This window comes from Lipotes vexillifer, unplaced genomic scaffold (genome assembly GCF_000442215.2).
Source record: "Lipotes vexillifer unplaced genomic scaffold, Lipotes_vexillifer_v1.1 scaffold1180, whole genome shotgun sequence".
NCBI classification, from domain to species: Eukaryota; Metazoa; Chordata; class Mammalia; order Artiodactyla; family Lipotidae; genus Lipotes; species Lipotes vexillifer.
The window spans coordinates 846,889-871,812 of NW_006771828.1; the positions used below are offsets into that span (position 1 = coordinate 846,889).

The following is a 24,924-nucleotide window of genomic DNA, read 5'->3' on the forward strand; positions in this document are numbered from 1 at the left end:
GGAGGGGAGGGGGAAGGGGGAGGTAAGGGGCGAGGAGCAGTCAGGCTGAAAATTAAACCCTGGCCTCCAGCCTCCGCCGGCCTCCACCGCCTGATCCTGCAGTGTGGGGGCCCGGTGGGCGAGGGGGCGCCCTTTCCAGGACCGTAGGGGTCACCTAGGGCCCCCGCCTCCCACCGTGCTCGCCGCAGGATGCGCGGGGCCCGGCAGCCCACGGGATGCTCGGCACCTTCCCTGAGGCTCCCCCGACGGCTGCGCCCCCTGGCTTACCAGGTCGGTGGTCTCGCTGGGCTGGAGAAGAAAAGATGGGGAGACAGTGGGAAGGCGTCCCCCTAAACCCGCGCGCAACTTACTTGAGCCGCACACAGGCAGAGCCCCGACAGCAGCAGTCCCAGCCCGAGGGCCCCGCGGTCCCGCGCCGACCAGGCCATCCCTGCCGCGCGCCGCTAATCCCCGGGCCCGCCCTCCACACGCGCACAGTGGCGCTTGTCCCCACAAAGAGCGCCCCCAGACAGAGAGGCCTAAGTTCCTCCTGTTTTTGAGCGGCCCCTGAGAGGGTCCTGGGGATTGGAGGAGAGCTTGCGGGGCCGGGAGGACGGATAGAATGACAACAGTCCCTTTTAACCCCTTCCCCGCGGCCGCTCAGGCCGGTTCTGCCCGCGCCCCTCCCGCCCCAGGGCAGCATCCTGCCGTCCTAGGAGCCAAGACGATGGCCTGCGTGCCACTGAGGGCTGCGACCGGCAGTGTTCTTGCGGAGATGTTTGCGAGGGGAGGAGGGAGGGTCGTAAGCCGCCCAAGGTAGAAACAGACACCCCCGCCCCAAGGTGGTTTCTACCCGCCCAGCTGTGGGTGGGACCGGTGCTTCCTTACAGTCTATCTGGTCTGTGCTGCAAAGCCTGGATTCTTTAGAGAAAGAGAGGGGGGAGAGGGAGATTTTGAGGCGGTGGCGAGAGCTACGCTGGGTGGAAGTGGTCTTTGCAGGTGGTCCAGGGACTCACTGTTACCCTGGTTGGCAGCTCCTGGCAAGTTTCTCTCCTGGGTCGCAGTGGGTCACAATGAATCAGCATCCATTGAAGTTCAAACTGGGGAAAGACAGCAGCCAGTCAGTTGAGGTCTTTTTGGGGCACAGAAGCAGGTCTTTTAAAAAGGAGATGAGTTTGTAAGTGTGGTCCAATCGTTAAGTGTCTGGTCACCAACTTGAATTGGTTGATCTCAGCGGACCAGGACTTTTGTTCCTGAATACCATTTTTCCAATGGAAACGGGCTGCAAACCCTTCCCACTTTTCTCCTATCATTGGATGTAGATGACTTTAGCTCTGCATTGCTCCAGCACAGCCCTAAGGCAGGAAACCCACCACTGGCACTGACTTTCTATTTCTGTCCTCACCACAACGTTCAAGAGGCAGATTCTGTTAAAATGAGTCTCAGAGAGAACAGGAAACTGTCCTAGGCACAAGCCAATAAATGTCAGAGTCTGGATGGGATCCCAGAGGACATATGCACTGACACTTCACACGGGAAAAGATTAGAAACAGAGGCGGCACCAGGAATAAAGTAGAGAAAGGAAAATTGGGTCCTGGGAGAATATGAGTGCTAGACATTTGTCACGGAGTGTCACAGCTTAAAATGGAAATAGGAAGGTCTGGAAGTGGAGGGAATGAGAGAAATTTAGGACTCAGGAAAAAACGAGATAATAAAAAAATATTTCAGTTTAACTAATTCATTGGTTGAAGAGATATAAAATTCCTAGACAATTGAAAGTCAGGTGTGTCTTGACAACTTCTTAACTTTTAGCAGGTGTTAAGGGAGAAAGAAGAACAAGAGAGAAACGGAACAAAGGAAGAGTGGCCAGGTCTGAATCTGAAAGCCTCAGGCGAGAAGGTAAAAAAAAAAAAAAAAAAAAGATGTACCCCACAGGAAGTCTGCCACCACATGCCACTCTGGCCCCCCTTCAATGAGGAATTTCCTTGTCAGGCATTTCTATTTGGATCCATGTTTCTTGGTCAGTTGATTCTCCTGACATTCTGCACATGTCCAGTTCCCAAATCTAAACATAATGTCATCTAAATATAAAGTAACTTAATGTAAGGTAATCTCTTTTCTTTCATCCAATGGTGATTTGCACTCCATCCCTCCTGCCAAAATGACTCCATCTACTGGATCTAGAATCAAGTTAGACACATTTTTCCCATTGTTACAGAAGCATCCAGAGTTGAAGTTACTGGATGGAAGGTCAGAGTTGGAAGGAATGAAAGGTGAAGTCCTTTCCTTCTCCCCACAGGAAAGTTAACCACAATTTTATAAAGGCGTGAAAATAAGACATCAAGCTTTGACATTCCTGCATTGGTGCCCCTTCTCACATGCCCTGGAATTCTCCTCTTCCTCCATTTTTCTTGTTTCCCTCAACCCTACTATGCCTTTTCTCCAGAAAATGTGGACACTGGAAAAACGAATTAAGTGAGATGAAGAGAAAGTGAGCAGCTAAATCAAGACATATTTTAGGATGGAAAGTTATCTACAAATTGTATGAAAACTATGCTGATCTGTGTTTTCTTGGTGTGAATTATTTAACAATTGCATATTGACATCATACAAAAGAACTGCTTTCCAAACCACACAATAGCTTGCAGCTAAGGAAATCACTTTAATCAAACACTTTGTTTTTCATACTAAGTACCCAGCATGCCCCCAACAGCTCTTGGAGGCCAGTCACACATGGGTAAAGGGGCTCAGAGGGGTTAAATCATTTGCCAGGTCACACAGCTAGTAAACGTCAGAGCTGGCATTCCAAATGTTCCTGACTCTAAAATAAGGACTTTCTCTGCTATCCCGGTCAGCCTCCTTGGAGAATGCAACATCTCTCCAGAATGAATCATGATTTTCTAAGCAGGTAACCCATGGGTGTGGTGATGGAACATTTGTATTAAAGATGAATAGAAAAGAAGACAGACCTAGAAATTAAAACTGCGTAAACTTACTTCCTACATGTACTAGAAAACTTCAGAACTAGACTAATAAATTTTCATAAAAATTCAAAACTTACCCTACTTGCATGCTTGTGATAGAAACAGATCCAGAGGAAAATTTCTACTGTTCCTCCCAAAACTGGCAGCCGTTTCTATATGCAGTTACATAATCATGCGTATGACAAAATATCACATAGGAAATGTGATTTTTTTTCCTCAATGACCAGATAAAAGTTTTACCAGAATAAGAAAAGGTGCCTCCCCCTCCCTGACTCTCAAAATAAAAAACACCACTCATACAATATTATTCACTAAGCCCTTTGTGAATTGGTATCAAACTAGGCATGCATTGTATGTGGGTGATTCTCTGATTCTCAAAAATAATTCATACCTTAATCTCCTTGAGAAATTTTAATTATATGGCTAACCAGGAAACCTATATCCTTTGTTTAGATAGTTCATTAAAGTTACTTATTGCAAATGCAAAGTAATTCATTAAGCTATTTTCTCAAAAATGTAATTCTGTCTGGATAAATGGGTACACCTGTGTAAGTATGTGCGATGCAGTTGTGGCGCAGGATAAGGGGGAATGGAATGGAATTCACCTGTGAATACAGGCTGGGTTGTGACAGAGTGTCACCCAGATCAGAGATTTCTGAACACATCTGTGCTTCCACATAAACACCACCTATGCACTAATAATCATCTACACAACAACCGTTTGGGGGCATACAATATGAATTCCAATTTGCATGCTAATTATTTTGAAGGAAGACTGGCAGAGTTCCCTGGTAAAAGTCACTCTCATTATACATCTAAAATGCTGATTTCCACACATCTCTCATTTTCATACCTGGAATCATTCTTCACTTTGAATACCCATGGACAAAATGTTTTAATTTAGTCCATCAGCAAACATTTTTCAAGTCCCAATTTAAGCCAAGCACTGAGGAAATATTCTACGGGAACCAGATATTCTCCTCCCCATAATGGGCTTATAGTATGTGACATGAAAAAAAAATACAAGTAGAGAAATAAAAAGTAAAAAGGTTTTTTTTAATCTGTTAAGCAGAACATAAAAGGCCCTAGGGCAATCCATGTCTCTCAACGTAAAATACCTCTGCATTGTTTCAAGGCAAACTGAGTTGTGTGAGTGTAATGTGTCTTACATCTGCCTAGATTCATCATTATCCAATTCTTTTCAATAGGACTCTGAGATATAATTCTATCCCCTAAGCTAGAGTAGGGTCCAGCTGACAACACATTAAACCAAGGAATTCTGGCCCCAACTCTCTACTCTTTTAATAGGGCTAGAGATTTCTACTTACTTTGCTAGGTTATTGACAAATATTAATAAGGTACTTAAGCCATTCAGAAGAACTAAACAAAACCTAGTAGCAGACAACTACCTTTTCCTCCGAGAGAGAATTTTAATGACAAACTATGGAACTTGACTCCATATTAAGGAGAATGGCACAAGGCTTAATTTTTTGCAAACTGAATTACGATTACATTTTATACACATTGCCTAAAAACTAGCCCTTCAAAGATAAATTCTTTAATAGGAGAGATGATTCATTAAGCTTTTTGTCTAGTCAGTAGCAACAAAGATTTAAAGAAATACTTGAATTCACAGATCTCATGCTTCTTTTCAGTTGATGATGATATGTTGTTTTCTACCATTATAAGGGACCTCCTCTAGGTGAAGCTTCCTGGTTGCTGAGCAGAAGGCTGTGAGCTGTGACAAAGTCAGAAATTCCCCTAACTTTGTGTAGACTAGGCCATGCAGTTCCAGACTTAGTGCTAAGAATGTGGTTAAATATGAGTGGGCAACACTCATCCAAATCACACCAAAGGCAGAGGCAGAATGGTGAAAGGGGAAAGCACTGGACTTGGAGTTAGCAGACTGGCAACTAGTTATTTACTCATTTTTTAAGTCAGCATATCTTTATATAGCACATTCATGTGCTTCAAGAAAGATAGTATGGAAGACACAAAAATGTTTAGTGTATAGGACAGTATCTAAGCTGAAAAATGTTTTTGAAAATAAATATGACAGCAGTTGAGATGACAAAGATATATTTCTGGCTAAGGTCATCAACAAGGGGATCATATAACATGGAATACGTAAGGAGGAACCTGAAGGCATTTAAGGTTTTCATAAGCAGAGATGGGGAGGTTGAAGGATAGAGTTCTGAAGAGAGGAGGTGACAATAACACCAACAAATTGAACCTAGAATAAATGAACAAGTTTCCAGAAACATACAGACTGACAACACCGGGTCAAGAAGAAACAGATAATTTGAACAAACCGATCACTAGAAGTGAAATAGAATCTGTAATTTTTTAAAAAATCCTTACAAACAAAAGTCCAGGACCAGATGTCTTCACTGGGGAATTCTACCAAACATACAAAGAAGAACTTATACCTATCTTCTCAAACTATTCCCAAAAATTGAAGAAGAGGGAACACTCCCAAATTCATTCTATGAGGCCACCATCACCCTGATACCAAAACAGACAAAGACACTACGAAAAAAGAAAATTACAGGCCAATATCTTAGATGAATATAGATGCAAAAATCCTCAACAAAATATTAACAAACCAAATCCAATAATACGTAAAAAGAATCAGACACCATGATCAAGCTGGAGTCATTCCAGTGCCACAAGGATGGTTCAACATACACAAATCAATCAATGTGATACACTACATTAAGAAAACAAAGGATAAAAATCACACGATCAGGGCTTCCCTGGTGGTGCAGTGGCTGAGAGTCCGCCTGCCGATGCAGGGGACACGGGTTCATGCCCTGGTCTGGGAAGATCCCACATGCCGCGGAGCGGCTGGGCCCGTGAGCCATGGCCGCTGAGCCTGCACGTCCGGAGCCTGTCTCCGCAACGGGAGAGGCCACAACAGTGAGAGGCCCGCGTACCACAAAAGAAAAGAAAAAAATCACACGATTATCTCAACAGATGCAGAAAAAGCATTTGACAAAATTCGGCATCTATTCATGATAAAAATGCTCACCAAGCTGGGTATAGAGGGAACATATCTCAACATAATAAAGGCCATTTATGACAAACCACAGCCAACATAATACTCAACAGTGAAAAGCTGAAAGCCTTCCTGCTAAATTCAGGAGCAAGACAAGGACGTCCACTCTCACCACTTTTATTCAACACAGTATTGTAAGTCCTAGCCACAGCAATCAAACAAGAAAAAGAAATAAAGCATATCTAATTTGGAAGGGAAGAGGTAAAACTGTCACTATTTGCAGAGGATATGATACTCTGTATAGAGAACCATAAAGTCTCTACACAAAACTATTAGAACTAATAAATGAATTCAGCAATGTAGCAGGATACAAGATTAATATACAGAAATCTGTTGTGTTTCTTTACACTAATAATGAAATACCAGAAAATCCTGTTTAAAATTGCATCAAAAGAATAAAATACCTAAGAATTAACTTAACCAAGAAGGTGAAAGATCTATACTCTGAAAACTATAAAACAGTGATGAAGGAAATTGCAGATGATACAAAGAAATGGAAAGACATCCCATGCTCTTGGATTGGGAGAATTAATATTGTTAAGATGACCATAATACCCAAAGCAATCTACATATTTAATGCAATCCTTATCAAAATACCCATCACATTTTTCACAGCACTAAAACAAATAATCCTAAAATTTATATGGAACCATAAAACACACAGAATTGCCAAGTCAGTCTTGAGAAAAAAGAACAAAGTTGGAGATATAACCCTTCCAGACTTCAGACTATACTACAAAGCTACAGTAATCCAAACAGTGTCGTACAGTATCAGCACAAAAACAGACACATAGATCAATGGAACGGAATAGAGAACCCGGAAATAAACCAATTAATGGTCAATTAATCTATGTCAAGGAAAGTAAGAATATACAGTGGAGAAAAGACAGTCTCTTCAACAAGTGGTGCTGGGTAAGCTGGACAGCTATACATAAATCAGTGAAATTAGAACACACCCTCACACCATACACAAAACTAGACTCAGAATGGCTTAAAAACCTAAACATAAGGCATGATACCATGAAGCTCCTAGAAGAGAACATAAGCAAAACATTCTTTGACATAAATCATAACAGTATTTTCTTAGAACAGTCTCCCAAGGCAAAAGAAATAAAAGCAAAAATAAACAAATGGGACCTAATCAAACTTAAAACCTTTTGCACAGCAAAGGAAACCATCAACAAAATGAAAAGACAACCTACAGAATGGGAAAGAACATTGTCAAAGAATGCAACTGACAAGGGATTGATATCCAAAATATACAAACAGTTCATATAACTCAATACAGTATGGAAAAACAAACAATGCAATTGAAAAATGGGCAGAAGACCTAAATAGGCATTTTTCCAAAGAAGACATACAGATGGCCAATGAGCACGTGAAAAGAAGCTCAATATCACTAATTATTAGAGGAAATGCAAATCAAAACTACAATGAGGTGTCACCTCACACTGATCAGAATGGCTACCATCAAAAAGTCTACAAGTAATACATGCTGGAGAGGGTGTGGAGAAAAGGGAACCCTCCTACACTGTTGGTGGGAATGTAAACTGATGCAGCCACTAAGGAAAACAGTATGGAGGTTCCTTTAAAAAACAAAAATTAAAAATAAATTTAAAAATAAATAAATAAAAAATGAAACCTACCATATGATCCAGCAATCCCACTCCTGGGTATATATCCAGAAAAAAATGAAAACCCTAATTTGAAAAAACACATGCACCTCAATGTTCCTAGCAGCACTATTTACAATAGCCAAGACATGGAAGCAACCTAAATGTCCATCAACAGATGACTAGACAAAGAAGATATGGTACATATATACAATGGACTATCACTCAGTCTTTAAAAAAATGAAATTTTGCCATTTGCAGCAACATGGATGGACCTAGAGATTGTTATACTAACTGAAGTTAGCCAGACAAGAGACAGACAAATATATATTATATGACATAACTCTTATATGGAATCTAAAAAATAATTCAAATGAAGCTATATACAAAACAGAAACAGACTCAAAGACATAGAAAACAAACTTATGATTACCAAAGGGGAGAAGGAGGAAAGGAGGCACAAATTAGGAGTATGGGATTAACAGATACAAACTACTATACATAAAATAGATAAGCAACAAGGATTTACTGTATAGCACAGGGAACTATACCCAATATCTTACAATAACCTATAATGGAATATAATCTGAAAAAAGACTGAATCATCATTACGCTGTACACCTGAAACTAATGTAATATTGCAAATCAACTATACTTCAAAAAAAAAAAAAGGTCTCCTCTTAAGATGCTCCTAAATGCTCTGTCCTTATCTCCCCCTCCAATATACTGTCAAAACTCAGCCAAAGAGATGCTTTAAAAAGAAGAGAACATGTTGTTTATCTAGCCCAACTATCTGATAGCTTTCTATCTCACACATGGCAGGAAAGCCAGGGTGCTGACAGTGTCTCTCACCTTCACATCATGGTCCCTCTCCAGCCTCAGAGCCTGCTTCTCTCCGTCTCATCCCAGCTACACTGGTCTCCATGCTTTCCTCAAAGACAGCCAACAACACTAACACAGCCCCTTTAACTCACTCCCTCTTTGTGGAATCCTCCTCCCCCAGACAGTATATACGTGCTAATTCCCCCAACTCCTTCATGTTTTGTTTTGTTTTTTTTTCTCAAGGAGGCTCTCTCTCCAGGCACTCCAATTGTCTTCTGTTTTCTCTACAGCAGTTATGACCACCTGGCATACTATAAACCTATTCATTTACTCATCTGTGTTCATCGCCTCTCCCTAGAAGGAATGTAAGCCCCATTGCAGCTTTAATTTCTATAACTTAGCAGATGTTTAGTAAATAGTTACTGAGTGTTAATAAATGAACACATAGAAATGGATAAGAAATATAATGAAGAAAGTATTGATAGTATTTGCCTTCTTGTTTGATTACAACTCAGGGCAAGCCCCTTCCCCTGTCTGGGTTTTAATTTCTTCATGTATAAACTGAGAGGTTGGAACTACATAGACTTAGTTTCCTATAGCTCTGAAAGCCCATGATTCTATGGACACCATGTTGTAACCAAAGAAACTAACCATAGAGAAATTAACGTGAAGAGAAGGAAAAATGCCGTTGAATGAACCTCTTGCTTTCTAGTCACCCAGTCTACATAACAAAGATTCTTTATGATCTTAGTCTGTATACATTTTAGGAAAAATAGAATACTAATAACAATGATTTTTTTTTTTCATTGCAACAGTCTGGGCACAGCTGAAGCCAATAAAAGTTGTCGTACTTTCTATTTTCCATTAAAAGCAAGTTTGGCCGTCATTTAGTTTTCACTCTGGTTGTCCTTAGCACCTTCCCCCATCATGGCTCCTCCTGTGATAGCAGCTCTATTTTCTCTGCTCTTCTTGTTTTATTGCCACCTAGTGCAAGATCCAGTGGATGTAGCAAGCTGGGTTTTATCTCTGAAAGACTAACAGTCAACGTTCAAAAATAACCTGATCAAATCACACCAAAGTGTTATAAAAAGTATTTCCTAAGGCTATGTACAGATAACACTACCATTTCTTTCATATTTATTTAATACTTCCAAGTGAAAGAGTATTTGTAAAAAGCACTTGTCAAAAGCAACGTAATAAGCAAACAATAGTTTAGATATTTTGCACAGTAAATATGCATTTCTTAAATCACTGAAAACATAACTTTCCTATAATATTTCTCAAATACCAGAAATAATATTAATCACGACCTCATAATTTATCTCTCCCATGTTATCATTCATGAAACTTTCTTTGTACACCGGGGAGTTAGTATGACTTAATTCTGTGGGATAGAGAGAAAGACATAGCTTCTCCATCCTGGGTTTTGCTGGTTCTTTCTATAATATTTGCTCTCACATTTTCTCTGAGTTTAACAAAAATAACATAGAGCAACACAGTTGAAATATAATTTTTAAAAGCACTATATCTGTCTGATTAATCATGTTCTGCCTTGGTTTATTCAGAATATGCATAGGTAAAAAGATAAAGAGTTTTCCTCTTGCACTGTTGGTGGGAATGTAAATTGATACAGCCACTGTGGAGAACAGTATGGAGGTTCCTTAAAAAACTAAAAATAGAATTACTGTATGACCCAGCAATCCCACTATTTGGCATATACCCAGAGAAAACCATTATTCAAAAAGACACGTGCACCCTAATGTTCATTGCAGCACTGTTTACAATAGCCAGGACATGGAAGCAACCTAAATGCTAATCGACAGACAAATGGATAAAAAAGATGTGGTATCTATATACAAGGGAATATTACTCAGCCATAAAGAGGAGCAAAATTGGGTCATTTGTAGAGACATGGATGGACCTAGAGACTGTCATGCAGAGTGAAGTAAGTCAGAAAGAGAAAAATAAATATTGTATATTAACACATATATGTGGAATCTAGAAAAATGGTACAGATGAACCAGTTTGCAAGGCAGAAATAGAGACACAGATGTAGAGAACAAACACATGGACACCAAGGGGGGAAAGCAGGAGTGGTGGTGGTGGGATGAATTTGGAGATTGGGATTGACATGTATACACTAACACATATAAAATGGATAACTAATAAGAACCTGCTGTATAAAAAAATAAAATAAAATTCAAATGTAAAAAAAAAAGATAAAGGGTTTGAATCATGTATTTGTAAAGCCATATATGCTTTCATCCTCCCTCAAACAAGCCCAAACACCTAATGTACATCTCTGAAAAGGTAGAAAGCCTAACTTTGTTTTCTAATAGAGCTGTACCAAATAACTCTCCTGGGTAACCACGTTGCCAACAAACAATAAAGAACCTGCCATAAAATAACCTTTTTACGGTATACTGCCAAGAAACTGAGCTTTGCTGTGGAATAAATGGCACCAGCCTAAAATACGGGCACAAAGGCATATAGAAAATATGGAATTTATTGCTTTGAAGTCAAACTATGTATTATAGCAGTACTTTGGGGAAAATATAAATACTCTGAGCCCACTAAATAACCACGAATGATGCGAAGCTGTTTGAGTTGTACAGCACGGGAGCAGCTGTTCTGCAAGTCTTATGTAAACCTCTTGAAATTGGTTTCCTTTTCCAATTTAGAAAAGGGAACGAGACAAAAGATGGGCTAGATCGGGAGAAGTCACAAACAAGCACAATATAAATGAGTCTCTTAGTGTTAGCGCCCCATCAAATGTTGTTTTCCACTGCATTTTTATTATGCAGTTCCTAGGGTTACCTTTTGACATCTGTTAATACCTTTAAAAGGGGCGTTTGCTTTACTAAAGAAAAGCAAGTGCTGATCCTGAAAAAAGTATTTAATTAATGTGGAGTGTCAAAGATTAGAATGAATCTGATTTCATGAAGAAAAATAGAAAAATACACTGTTACTTGTTGCTTTCATGCTAGCAGCACATTTCATTGTAATCTAAAATTTCTCACAAGGAATACTGAATACTTGCTGTCTCCAAATCAAGAGAAAAGTGCCCTATCAGTATACGTCTTCTACCACTCAGAATACACAGATTCCCCTGTTCACCATTCTGTAAGTCTTCCAAGAGACATTCACTTCAGTGATTGATGGCAACTTGAGATTTCAGCCAACGTGAGATCATAGACCACAAAATAAAAACAAGGGCGCAGGGACAATTCATGGGCATTTGGGTTTGTCTGGGGACTTGTACGAGTACTTGACTATTCTTAGTCTAGAAAAGTAAAGAGCAGTGTCGGAAAACTAATAAAGCTAGAAAAGGGAAGAATTCACAGACATGGGAATTCCCACGAGAGTTCCTTTTCCTAGAACACTGGACTTCATCTTCTCCTGGGTAACTGTCCTCTCCCCCTAGGATTCCTCTCAAAGGCCACCTCCCACAGGAAACCTCCTTGGACTTCACTCCCATGCTTCCCTGCCCCCATCTGAGTGAAGCGCCTTTTCCCTGTGCCTCCCTCCACTTTCCTGGTCCTTATCGTGTTATATTGTCATCGTTTACCTATCTCAACCACTCACCCTCCCAGGAACTGGGAGAACAAGACCTGTGACTTGTTTAATTCTGTACACCCAGTATAGAGGCAAAAACTGAAAGCTCACTAGGGACTTCCCTGGTGGTCTGGTGGTTAAGATTCTGCCCTCCCAATGCAGGGGGCATGGGTTTGATCCCTGGCTGGGGAACTAAGATCCCGCATGCCCTGCGGTGCAGCCAAAGAGTAAATAAAAAACAAAAACAAAAGCTCACTAAATGAATAACAAGTAGGACCAATGTCTGAGGACATGTTTTATACTGCACAGTTTCCCTTCTTTTAAAAAAATTTATTTTATTTTGTCCTGCAAAGTAAATTCTGAAAAATCTACGCAAATCACAAATACCTTCCAAAATGAGAATGATGAGATCCTTTATAAGAAAAGATATGTGGTTATTACATATGTTTCTATTTTTCTCAAAGGAAAGTTAGTTGGTATAGACAAAATGAGGTAGATTAGAAATTTTATGCCTAACACTGTTTCTTACAAGCCAAGAAACCTACATGAAGCCATGTCTTCAACTGAAAAATAGAGAGAATCCAATCTGTGTTTGCTCTCTTATGAAATTGTTGAAAGGATAAAGTAAGTTAATGGGAATAGAAGTATTTTTAAAACTTTTACATTGGTATATTAGGGGTATTAAGATGCTAAAAGAGCATAAATGGGATTTAATTACGTAGAGTTTTCTACTTCTTTGTCTTATACAGGGTAAAAGTTGAGGAATATGTTTTGGTGACAAGTTTGAGTTTGACATTGTCACAGTCTGTCCTTGGACATAAGTAGGATATTTTTGGACCTATAACCTTGATCTATTTTAGTTATTGTTACCACCACCAACCACATCATCAAATACAGAACTTTAATGACACGTTAGACTCAAGTCTCTTTTGCGTTTCCTTGTGGTAGATCAGAACTCAGTACAAAAGAAAAACATCGTTCGTGCCTGTTCCAAATACTTTTAACATGGACAGTGTGCTGACTTTGAAAAGGTCCTTGGTGGAACAAAAGTGAAATGTAACACCAGCTGCCGGCATCTTAGTTGCATTCCTGAACACGGCAGAATAAAATCGAAGATAACTGGTCCCAACTGGTCTCCGTTGTGATGTGAGACTACACTTGGCAGACAACCTACAGTCAGCTGTAACATGATTGGCTAGACTATAATATAACGAAGTAATACTGAGACTTTACTGCTCTGGCCATCGGTCAACTTAACAGCATCCTAGCATGCAGAATTCAGAATTATAATGACTTGAAATGTTTTTCAAGAGCAATGAATTAGTAAATCAATTATACAAGTACTTGACTGATATCCATCACAGTGAAGACATACCCTAAGGTCTCCTTCCCTCACCTATGGTCCAGAAGTGACACAGACATGGCAGAGGTTGTGTTGTCTGAAAGTCACCCCAGTGCCATTGCAAAGATCCTCCTGCACAAAATTTCAAGATGGCACCACGATGGTCCCATTGGCTTTCTAACCCAGCCGCTTGAGTGTGATAAGTAATTATTTGGAGGAATACTTTCTCAAGTGTCTACAAGTCAGAGCAGTAATGTGGCAGTTAAAAATTGCTTCCTGTCCATCACAGAATATAGAAATTTCACACTATCCTTCACACTGATCACACTTCTTCCCTTGAAAATAAGTTATTTGAACAATTCCATTACTGAGATGCCCGATAAACTTTCTTTCTTTGGACAAGTGCCCAGGAACCATTCAAAATCATTGTGTCACCTCTGCTACACTCCATGATGTGAGTTCTGTGACTACAATTTAACAGCTCTGTACGAGAGACAGAAGTGGGGTGGGGGGTGGGGGGGAATCAATAGTTTATTTATTGAGCTCTAAATTCTTTTGTTTTTTCCAACAGATCACTTACCCAGTAAGATATAGTTTTTAAATTCCCGTAACAATATTATGAAATACCCTTTTAAAGGATAGCTCAGTGGAAGTTTAACGATTCAAAATGATAGAACTATATGGTACTAGTTGGCACAATTATTGTGTCATCATACAATTCCTTACCTTTATATCCATGGGTCTCTACAGCAAAATCACGAACAGAGCTCTAAAATCCTTTACTTTCATAATATGTCATGCGAGACCTACTTCTAAATAAAGAAATATTGTGCCGTCTACATGATTTTCATTCTTGTGGGTCAGATACTATACAGCCTCCTAACCTTGCCTCTCACCTGCCCTCACCACCCCCCATCACACACACTCACTCATATTTTCACACACACATTTCATCCAAACCAGCCAGGCTCCAGATCTTTGAATGTGCCTACTTACTCTCTTACTTGTTTTTCCTTTAATGCTCTTTCTCTCAGCTAGAATATACTTTCTCCTCTTTTTACCAATTGAAATCCTTCCATTTCAAGGTTTCATTGCTTCTGAGAAGCATGGGATTCTTAACTAACTGAATCCACCACTCATCTTAACCCTACTTTGAATATGCTCATTGGTTATTTATAAGCAATATGTACCACACAAGTATGGGTTTCTTTCAAGCTGCCTCAAAGGATTCTGGGTGCTCCAGGTGGGCATGTAGCATCTCTCAAGCTCCTCAGGATGAGGAGACATCTACTCAACTTGCTCTGATTCCGCATTCCATCTGGCAAGTGTTCTGCTCAAAAGAGGCACTGAAGGCATTTTGCAAAACTGCTTGAATGACTTTGAAAGATGAATAACTGTCCATTGTTTAAGATATTCGAATGATTTTTAAAGATGTCTGAGGTATTAATTTTCACCAATCTGGGTTTGTTTTAATCTCCCGCAGTGTACGTTTGTATACTTACCGGAACAGAAACTTGAGGATTATCCACAAGTTTTCCCAGCACAGCAAAGCCATCGACATCGATTTGGCCTCTTGGCTTTATAGGTAAGGACTCGATCCTGTTGCAGTCAACAAAAAGAGTCGCACTGCTCCTTTCCACGCCAATCATGATCTTATGCCACTGGGAATCAAACAAGGAGGGCAAATTCGAAAAGGTCACAGTTTGGAGACTTCCGTCCAGTCCCTTGTACGAAAATGCAACAGATTTTGTTTCGCCATTAATCTTCATGCCAACTTGCTCCTTCCCCGAGGAATCCTGAATCTGCCAAATGCTCCAGTTCTTTTCAAGTGTGCTTCCAGTCATCCGAAAAGTGCTTAGAAAGGCGTATTCTTCAGGCAGCCCGCTGGGATATAATTGCCTGAGTAAAATTTTAAGACAGTAACTATAAACCTTGTTTTCTGTACCCAAGCATATTACCATATTTCCTAATTATGCTGTTTTAGATTCTAGACCTACAGAAAGGCTCCAGTGTGAAAAACCATGTACAAGTTGGTCTTTCATGACTGTTCATAAAGACCTTCACTGAAGTTCATTCGTGTGCATTAATGTTTCATCTTAAAATACACATTAAAAAAAACCCTCCCTCATAGCTAAGGAGTGTTCCCAAATGTCACATAATCCCAACAGTATTACTATTTATGCTACCGAAAGAGCTACTATTCAGCAATTCCACCTCAAAAAACACATTCCGCCAAAAACACATTCTTGCAAAGTTCTGGGCAACATTCTTCCACAAATGAGAGAAGAGATTATTTGGAATCCAAAGCAGCTCTACCAGTTTAGGACACCCTTTAATTAAAGCGGGTTCTTGAAATTTTATTTTAACGTAATATTTTAGGATTTTTTGTTATTTCCATAATTGCTTGGATTTTCCCCTCCCCAAGTATAACCTAGACTCATAAGTATTTTGAGAATCAGTCACTTGCAGACATGAGGAGCCCGTTCACACTGAGTGTGTCTGTCTTTTCCAAGGACTTCAGAGTGTATTAAAGTAGCAGCTGGTTGCTTGTCACTGGACATGTGACAAAGGAAAGGTGACCAGTTATTAATTCTCTACTCCAACCCAGTTGTTCCCCAATGTGCCAGTTAAATCTGTATCATGGCAACTTCCTTTACTGCTCTAAATGGCTGCATAAGACTTCATTGTTCCTCCTGCATCCCCCATCTCTGTGGAGGTAGCCATCTGGAGCTGCGGCAGCTACCTGGGTCTTCTGTTGAAGCCAAGCGGCTAAAAGCTGAAGACCGAACTTTAAAAAGTCAGGACATAGTAAATGTAAACATCACTGTTACATCTTTACCTTCAAGGGCTTGAAGGTTGTTTCCTTCTACCTTCCTCCTTACAAGCATAGAAAAATTCCTAAGCAAAGGAGAAATCCTAGAAAAACTAGATGCCAATTAATTTTGTTTGAACAGTTACGGACCAGGATGCAAAGTCCCAAATAACCTTCCTTCAGGTCAAACTCCTGTTTTACAGCCCTCTTCTTGGGCAAAGAAGAAAAGGCAAGAAGAAACAGCTAAGTGGATACTGGTTTAATTTGTTACAAACTAATACGAATAACATAAAAATTCATTGTATTAGCATATGCACTCTGCCCGTTACATTAAAATATATTGCTGGGGTCGAAAAGTTCTAAACCAAAAATTTCCTCAGCCCCAAATGTTTAGCTGTCATAGCTAGCTGTCAACTATGTCAACAAATGTCATTGCTTTGTTAGTTTTATAAAAATAACAAAAATGTGAAAGCTTCATCTCAGTATTCTTTTATCATCCAAGTACTTCTTTAGCCATTATTTTCTAAGATGACTTTAGTTTTTATTTATAACACTGGGTGAATTCAATTTTCAGTTCATATTTTTAATTGATTACTAGTGATGTTTATTATTCTTATTGCAAAGCTTTCAACTTGCTAAATATATTTTACGTCTGTCAAGTGTACAGGAGGTTTAAATATGTACATTTTAGAAGATTCAGTTTGGAACCAAAGAAGAAACAAACGTATGCAAGAACTATTTACTATCCTATTTTCCCAGAAGGATGTCTAACATATCTATTTTGATGTTTGTTTTTAATATAGATTCTGTTTGTCATATTTCCTTTGACTTTAGATTTCTCAGATTACACCCATTCCAGAATCTTCTAGAGAAGAAACTAAGGTTCACTAATGACAGTATAAGACATTGCCTACTTTAAATTAATATTGATATGTTAGTATTGATGATACGAGATCCATACACATATCCTTAAAATATTCATGCTCTTTGATCCAATACTTTTCATTTTGGAAACTTAAGAAAGTAATCACAAAATGGTGAAACAGTTTTATTTACAAAACACGTATTGCATCATTTGTAATAACAAAAATTTGGAAATAATGTAAATGTTCAATAAAATAGTAATTGTAAACAGTGAAAAAAAAGATATTGCCTACTGTGTAATTGTAAAACCTTACGGAAGTTTATACATCTAATTTAACCAACCTTGATGAATTTGGAGCTAGGAGATAACTTAAAAGTCTTATTCAGTGGTGAAATTTGGCAAGTCTCCATTTAAATTATAATTTGTTTTGATTATTCTTTCCAATCAATGACCTGAATTTAACTAGATACTTAAAGAGTTTTAGGGGGAGCCCAAGATAGTTATTGTTGAGGTGTGAGTTTTTCCAAGAAGGAAGATAATCCTAATATTTTATCTTCTCTACCTTAAAGCATTAATTTTCTAAGCTTTTAAAAACTTATCTGTGTAAAAAATAATAATAATAAAAAACATCAAAAGGTAAAAAACTTATCTGTGTCACCTATATATTTGTTTAAAGATGTACTGAGCAAGCCTGCAGAATTTCATCAGTCTCTAGGAAAAAGAAGTCTAGGTGTTTTGATCCTAGAAGTCACGGTAACTTCTCATGACTCCTTTGCAAAGACATTATGAGGTTAACAGAGGGATCTCTCCCAATTTGTGCTTCGTCCAATCTCTCCTGCTAAGTGAACAAAGTGATTGTGTTGAAGGTAGGATATGACAAATCGTCTTCATTTACTTCTGACTTGGTCACGTAATGCCAAAAACTTTTTAAAAACGGGAGGTGGTTGAGGTTGCTGGAAGAATGATTCATGATAAACATGTGGCTAAGTCAAGAGCGGCCATCTCTCTTTCTCCATATATATGAGTATAATATGTGTGTTTGTGTGTCTACACAAATGTCATCAGGATTATCGTGCTATTACTCTTTCAAATTAGGTTAATGCAGTTAAGAGGGAAGAGGAGAATGGTAAGAGGAAAAACATGGTGAAAAGAGAAAATTCCTTTGAGTGTTCAAGTTAATAAAACAGATATGTGTGTGTGTTTATTTGTGTACACCTAAGGCCATTTAAAAGTCCTCATAAGTTTAAGCTATAGGGCTTCCCTGGTGGCGCAGTGGTTGAGAGTCCGCCTGCCGATGCAGGGGACACGGGTTCGTGCCCGGTCCGGGAAGATCCCACCTGCCGCAGAGCGGCTGGGCCCGTGAGCCATGGCCGCTGAGCCTGCACGTCCGGAGCCTGTGCTCCGCAACGGGAGAGGCCACAGCAGCGAGAGGCCCGCGTACCACAAAAAAAAAAAAAAAAAAAAAAAAAGTTTAAGTTGTAGAACAGTCAGTCCCATTTTCTTTTTTGAACAACTGAGATTCTTTTCTGGCAACTATGCTCTACACATCGATAAGTAAACTTGACAGGATACATAATTTAAAAGAAGCTGAATCTATAAATGATTTATTTCATTATGTTACAATCTGCACAGAATACCTTAAAAGGAGAACCATAGGGTTTGAATAAAACATAAGAAATCTTTGAACCTTGGGACATTTGTTTAGGACCTTAACCCAAAGAAAAGCTAAGGACTGTTACTGCAAACAAACAATATATTTGAAGTACAAGTTGAGATTGTGACACTCTTATGCCTAAAAATGAATAAAAAGCACCAAACTTATGTGGCTCCTAATATTTTTAAAACCTTGAAAACATAAATAAGGATGAATCATGACTCTATCACATTAGCTCCATATGCCATACTCTCCCTCCCAAAAAGATCGTGCTAATAGTTTCTTTCACTCCTTCGGAGCCTATATTCTCCTGCACAGATTCCCTTAAAAACCAAGACAGTCTACTGCATGCATGGTTTGACAGCAGTTCTGGTCCCTGCCTTTCTTGAGGACTTGGAGGGCAGCTCAAAAAGAAAGAATAGGACTTGGAGGGCAGCTCAAAAAGAAAGAATAGGACTTGGAGGGCAGCTCAAAAAGAAAGAATCCACTAGGGTGAAAGCACCCCCATCTGCACCTCTCTCTTCTACTGCTCTCCACCACTTACAATAAAACATTTCACCAATACCCATGTACCAGGCTCTATTCATCATTTCCGTGTATTAACGTTTTCTCTCCATGGCAACCCGATGGCATCATTATTATTATTCTTAGTTTTGAACTGAGGGGACAGAATCAAAGACAGTCTACGCAACTTGCCCAAGGGACTCCACCTATCTCAGCCCTCTGGCTCTCCTTCCTTTTATATTTCTTTCTGCTACTTTCTTCTTCTATTCCTTCCTCCTTCTTTCTTCATATCTTAATAAGCCTTGCCAGTAAAACAAGAGCCTTTAGTCTTTGTGGGAGTAAGGAGTCAAGGAGACAGAAAATACGAGACATTGGTAAAAATGTCCTGTGACATTTTTACCTGTGAAAAATATTTTGTGATTCCTCTAGGCACTTAGAGAAAAACAACAGCAAAGATGAGCAGGAGGTAGGAAGGCTCCATGGCCTCAAGTTTATCGACCTCTGAACTTAGAGTTAATGACAGTCCAGATTGTACCTTAAATTATAGAGAAGAAAGGTCAACATTGAGGGTCTTGTGTCATGTTTAACTATTTTATTGAAGAAAGAAAAACCAAAGTATTCTAAAGCTTATTTAAGAACACATCTAGCACATGAAAAGAAAATATAAGAAAAAAGTCAATCACGCCTTTAATCTTTCCAAATGTGACTGGTTTCCAGGGTCAGTATGGGATAGTGGTTAGAAGCTCAGCTTCTGCAATGATTCTGCCTGGGTTTCAATCCTCCCAGCACCTCCTAACCCTGTGGCCTTATGCAAGTAACAGACTTTCTGGCCTCGGTTTTCTCCTCCATGAAATGTGGATAATAATGTCCCCACCACAAAATTGTAATGAAGATGTTAAATAGTAAATCTATAAAAAGAGCTTATACAGTACACTATTTTGTTTTATAAAATATAGTATGTTCAAAACATGAATTTCTTTCTGAAATCTGGCACTATATCAGAATATTCTAATTTTAACAAAATTTTCATTATTATAAACATTTAGAATTTCATGATATCCTTTTACTGCTCTTATAAATCATTCTTTACCTTTACATCTTAATTTCTATCAAAGCCCTAATTTTCTCACTCATATACCAAAGGAATCTTAATTACATTTTTTACAGTGCCCTAAAACATTCAATCATCATCATCATCATCATTGCATTTAAGGTTTTTAGGTGATATGAAACCGAAAACCCTGAAGCTCATTCCTAACAATGGCATGATTCAAAACTTACACATGCACTAAACCACCTCAGTTATAATAATTTAAAGAAGAAAAGGCTTAGTGCCAGAGAAGGAGATGCAGGATTTTTAAAGTATTATCACTACCATTGTTTCTATTATCATTATTCTAGTTTTGCTTTTGTTTGGTTCCTGCCAGGAGCCAAGCACTAGATGTGTGGATCTATTTCAGCACCAGGATGCTTGAACAGCGCCATCGTGAGACTTCTAACCGCTCAGCGGATTCTAGTTAAATTTATGGGGAGCTGCAAGAGCTAGGAGATATGGGGATATCTGTATATGTATATGTATAGCTGATTCACTTTGTCATAAAGCAGAAACTAACACACCATTCTAAAGCAATTATACTCAAATAAAGATGTTAAAAAAAATTTATGCTTAACCTCTGGCATTTTTCACAGAGGGTCCTTTCAGGCAAAACCAGACAAAGTTTAGAAAAACAGAGAGCAAAGTAATAAGAACATGTCCTGAATCAATGTATAATAGTCTCAGTGATCCTTTTTTCCTGGAATGGAAAGTAAATTACACACTGAAAACATGAATAGCATTCACATATTCAGGTACTAAAGGTAGGTAGGAAAATAAATTCCTTCATCTTTAAATAAAATCATGATCCAAGAAACACTGAGCAGGAGATGACTCTCAAGACTGATTAGATTTTCATTTTTTAAGTTGCGCTTGAGGCAGATAATTAGATCAAGTATTTTTTTTACGTCACCTGGTTGGAATCCTGAAGTCTACCTTATTTCCCAGTTTGTAAGCCACTTGTAATGCAGTTGACCCCACTACCCTCTGGATAGCTCTTCTAGATGCTGCTTTATCTATCTGGAACTGAGAGATCAAGTCAAACCCTACAGAAAGAGAACACAAAATCAAAGTCTAAAATGAGATTGGTTTCATTCCTTTCCACAACTTTCCCAAATAAAACATGTATCAGGTGGGTTTATAGAAAACATTCATTGTCAATATGATACACTGATACTCACCTGGTAAATCGTCTTGTCCGATCCTGACCTTTGGACAGAGTTTATTTTCACCATTAGAATTTGAACTAACAGGGAACCCTGCAAAAGAGATAACATGTCATCCTACCTCAACCCCTACAGGGATCATGGGGATATATCAATAATAATGAGCTGAGCAACTGTTTAAAGTACAAAGTTATACTAAACATAGTAAACTATGCTATATTTACTTACAAGTAGTGTATTTGGCTTTAACTCTATGACTCTATGATTATAATTTATTCATCTTCAACCCATCCTGGAAGTGAGGCAAGGCACAAAGTTGTTTTAATAATTTGTGCTGGGAAAATGTTCCCTTTGGGGAAGTTCAGAATTTGTTCTTTTTGGAACCAGAGTTGCATGATGTTCTGAATGGCACAGTGTCAGGAGACTGTTTGGAAAACTTCTGGTGGTTTGGGCTAGAAGATATTCCTTTAACACCACAAATTTTAGAAATCCTGAGAGAATCCAGAGCCAGTTCAATGGGACTTCTGAAAAGTGAAGTTCTTAAGAATCTTTGTCAAGTTGAGAAAGGAGTTGAGGATGTCTTAGGATTCATTAACCCTAAGCAAAATATAGAGGATGCACTTAATTTCATAAATTTATTCTAAGAGATCAAATAAGCGTTCCAACTAGACTATTACCAGCATCTTAGAATAAGGAAGAGTGACAAGACAAAAGAATTGTGAGAATTAAACCCTCAATCACAAGAAGGATGAGAAATCCTAGAATGAAATTGGGTGCTCCTTACTCAAGTGAAAGGTTGTAGGGGGGACAGTTTTTCCAACAACACAGAAGGCTTCTTGTAACTGTCCAACCCCGGTGCCCTGCTGGGCCTCACCTGGTGACAGACACATCCTAGATTTCAGAAAAAAGCATTTTCCAGTTACACAGCTTTGGCCTGGCCATTTCAGTACATCAAACAGACTCTTTATATGCCCCTTCACCCCAGATTATTAGCTTCCATCCATCTATCCATCCATCATTACCAATCACCATCTGAACCAGGGAGGCGCTGGGTGAGGCACTGCAGCACACAGATTAGGTCTCCTGGCCAGCTGTGATCACAGCCAGGACTTTTCCATGTGCAACACTGACCACGGGAAACAAGCTATAGAGCACACGCACGGCCAAGGCAGGGTTGGAGAAGGAGGGTGTGAAGGGTACTGGATGCCTCACTCAGCCACAGCCCTGCTTGGTCCTTTCCAGAACGAGTAATGTTTTGAAATCTAGAAACTGTGGCCCTTACTTGGGTGGCGCTTGACAGTTGCGGATGCCCAAGGTCCCACAAAGCTGCATACAAAGAAGAGAAATGGGATTTTCCTGAAGAGAAGAGAAGAAAAATGACTCTAACAGGAGTCTCTCCACATGGGGACTGCTTCATTATTTTAAATATGGCACACCTGATGAATGCAGGTGACCGGCCCTCAGTCTAGTTTACTTTTTCCATTTTCTTTATTAAATCCGATTAAGAGATTTAATGAGTTCTCACATTTCTGTCTCGCTTTCTCCATACCTACCTGTCTCACTATTTCTACACCCATATCCTTGTCCCTGTTTTCGTTTCTCTTCCTTTTTCTGCATCTCCATTAGGGTGGCTGTCTCTTTCTCCCTCTTTCTCTGGCTCTCTCCCGTCTCTTATTTTTGCTCTTTCCTGTCTCACTCCATCATCTATCTCTCTGTCTCTCTGCTCTCCCCTCTCCCCTCCTACCACCACTGCAAAAACACAGACCTTGGGTTCCAAGGGTCCCCAGCCCAGTCTCCCCACGACTCTTTCCTGTGTCAAGGTCTTACCAGAAGTTCTTCATTTTCCCGACTGGTTTTCCTTTGTTGCCAACAGTCCCAATGAAGAAGGGGTTGTGGGGAGTCAGTGCCCCCCAAGACCCCTTCAGGGCCACCCCAGGCCAGCCTTGGTCCCTCCTGCCCCTGTGAGGGCTTAAAGCAAAGGGAGTGAACCAGAGGCATCTGGTGACACTTTAAGCCAAAGCAGAGGGAAGGGGTGGGAAGAGGCCGCCCTGTAAGGCCAGGCCTAGCCAGGGGTGTGTCCCCAAAGCTAACAAGGTTACACTGAAGGAGGGATTAGCAAGGGAACGTTTGCTGAAAAGAAAAAAATCAGGATGTGGAGAAATTCACCAGAAAAAATCCAGGCAAGCTGCTATAGGAATACAGTGGAAGCTTTGAGAACTGCTCTAGGAATACACTGCAAGCTTTTGGAGGACTTGGGTAAAGAGGGGCTCCCTGGAAGGCAGGGATGTGGGAATTCACAGGGGCCCTGGTGCCCAGCCAACCTAGGTTTGAATCCCGGTTTGTTCTGAGGCGCTTCAGTTGTTGGCCTCAGGCAAAATAGTTAATCTGTCTGTAACTTAGTTGCCTTAACTGCCATACAAGTTGAACATAGTTACCCCAAACAATTGTTAAAGAATTAAACAAAATAGCAGAGCCTCACACCTGGCTTTTGAAAACCATCATTATTCCCCATAACCATTGTCTTTGTAGCTAACACTTCACTATGTGTGCCCCTCTATTGAAAGTACTTGACGTCTGATATCATTTAATTCTCATTGCACTGTAAGGTAAGACTAAAATGATCTTTATTCTAGAAATGAGACAACTGGGGCACAGAAAATGAAGTAACTTGTAACTTCAAAGTTGCGCAGCTAATTTACTCAATACACGCAAGCTCTCTGTACTTGATGGCTGGAAATCTTGATAAAATGTAACATCGAGCCCAGGTCTTATTTCTTCTTAAACTCTATAGTTACAGCACCAGAGCTGAGCAGAATATCCTTGGAAGTCAGCAACATATTATGCTCTAAAAACAAGTTGAGTTCCAGTTACAAGGAGCACAGACCTGGAGAAAGAGATTTGTATCAGCCCCGTGTCACACATACCCACCCTCTCCCAGAACCTGAGCAGCTTGAGAACAAGCCCCCATGCCACCCACTCAGGACGGTCCAGCCCAAAATCAAGGACTTTCAGGGTCGGAGGATCCAATCATCCTAATAAGTCCATGATATCTAGCATGAAGTTATTTTGCTTCCTTGACGTTTCTTTAATTTTTAAATTAATTAAACTTTCTATTTCACTGCAAAATAAGCAGTGTTGCTTCTTATGTTTTGTTTGGTGCCCCCCCCCCCAAAAAAAATCCTTTCCTCTTCTGCCTCTCTCAGCTCGTTGGAGTTTGGCCTGACAAGTTGAGAGCTAGGCAAACTCCACTGTCCATTTGCCCCCCATCGCTTTTCTGTGCATGACCTATCTGTTGGACCCCTGTCTCCCCCCAGCGTTGGGACATCCATTTCCTCACATTGTCTGGGGCTTTCCACAGGGCCCTGTCATTGTTCTTTCATCTATCAAAGTTGCAGTTTCCTAGGGCAGCCATTCTGGCTGAGTCACAGAATTACAGAGGACCTTAGCTTATTCTTATAAGTCAGCCAGGGCTTATCT

The 24,924-nt window shown here is 39.7% G+C and overlaps 1 protein-coding gene across 2 annotated transcripts in view; it reads right to left on the reverse strand.

Moving 5' to 3' along the window:
• Positions 1 to 23,378, reverse strand: part of COL9A1 (collagen type IX alpha 1 chain) — an 85,518-nt gene extending 62,140 nt beyond the window's left edge. The window contains exons 1-7 of one of the 2 annotated variants that reach the window (XM_007447202.1): positions 23,275 to 23,378; positions 22,730 to 22,803; positions 21,463 to 21,540; positions 21,195 to 21,327; positions 14,856 to 15,252; positions 996 to 1,079; positions 268 to 288 (exon numbers count right to left, since the gene is read on the reverse strand). In XM_007447202.1, the coding sequence (XP_007447264.1) occupies positions 268 to 288; positions 996 to 1,079; positions 14,856 to 15,252; positions 21,195 to 21,327; positions 21,463 to 21,540; positions 22,730 to 22,803; positions 23,275 to 23,288 (801 nt within the window). In that variant the 5' untranslated portion in view covers positions 23,289 to 23,378. Of the gene's footprint in view, positions 1 to 267; positions 289 to 350; positions 462 to 995; positions 1,080 to 14,855; positions 15,253 to 21,194; positions 21,328 to 21,462; positions 21,541 to 22,729; positions 22,804 to 23,274 lie in introns of those variants that run through there. The other variant, XM_007447203.1, reaches the window with a different exon arrangement.
• Between the last annotated feature and the right edge of the window lie 1,546 nt (positions 23,379 to 24,924).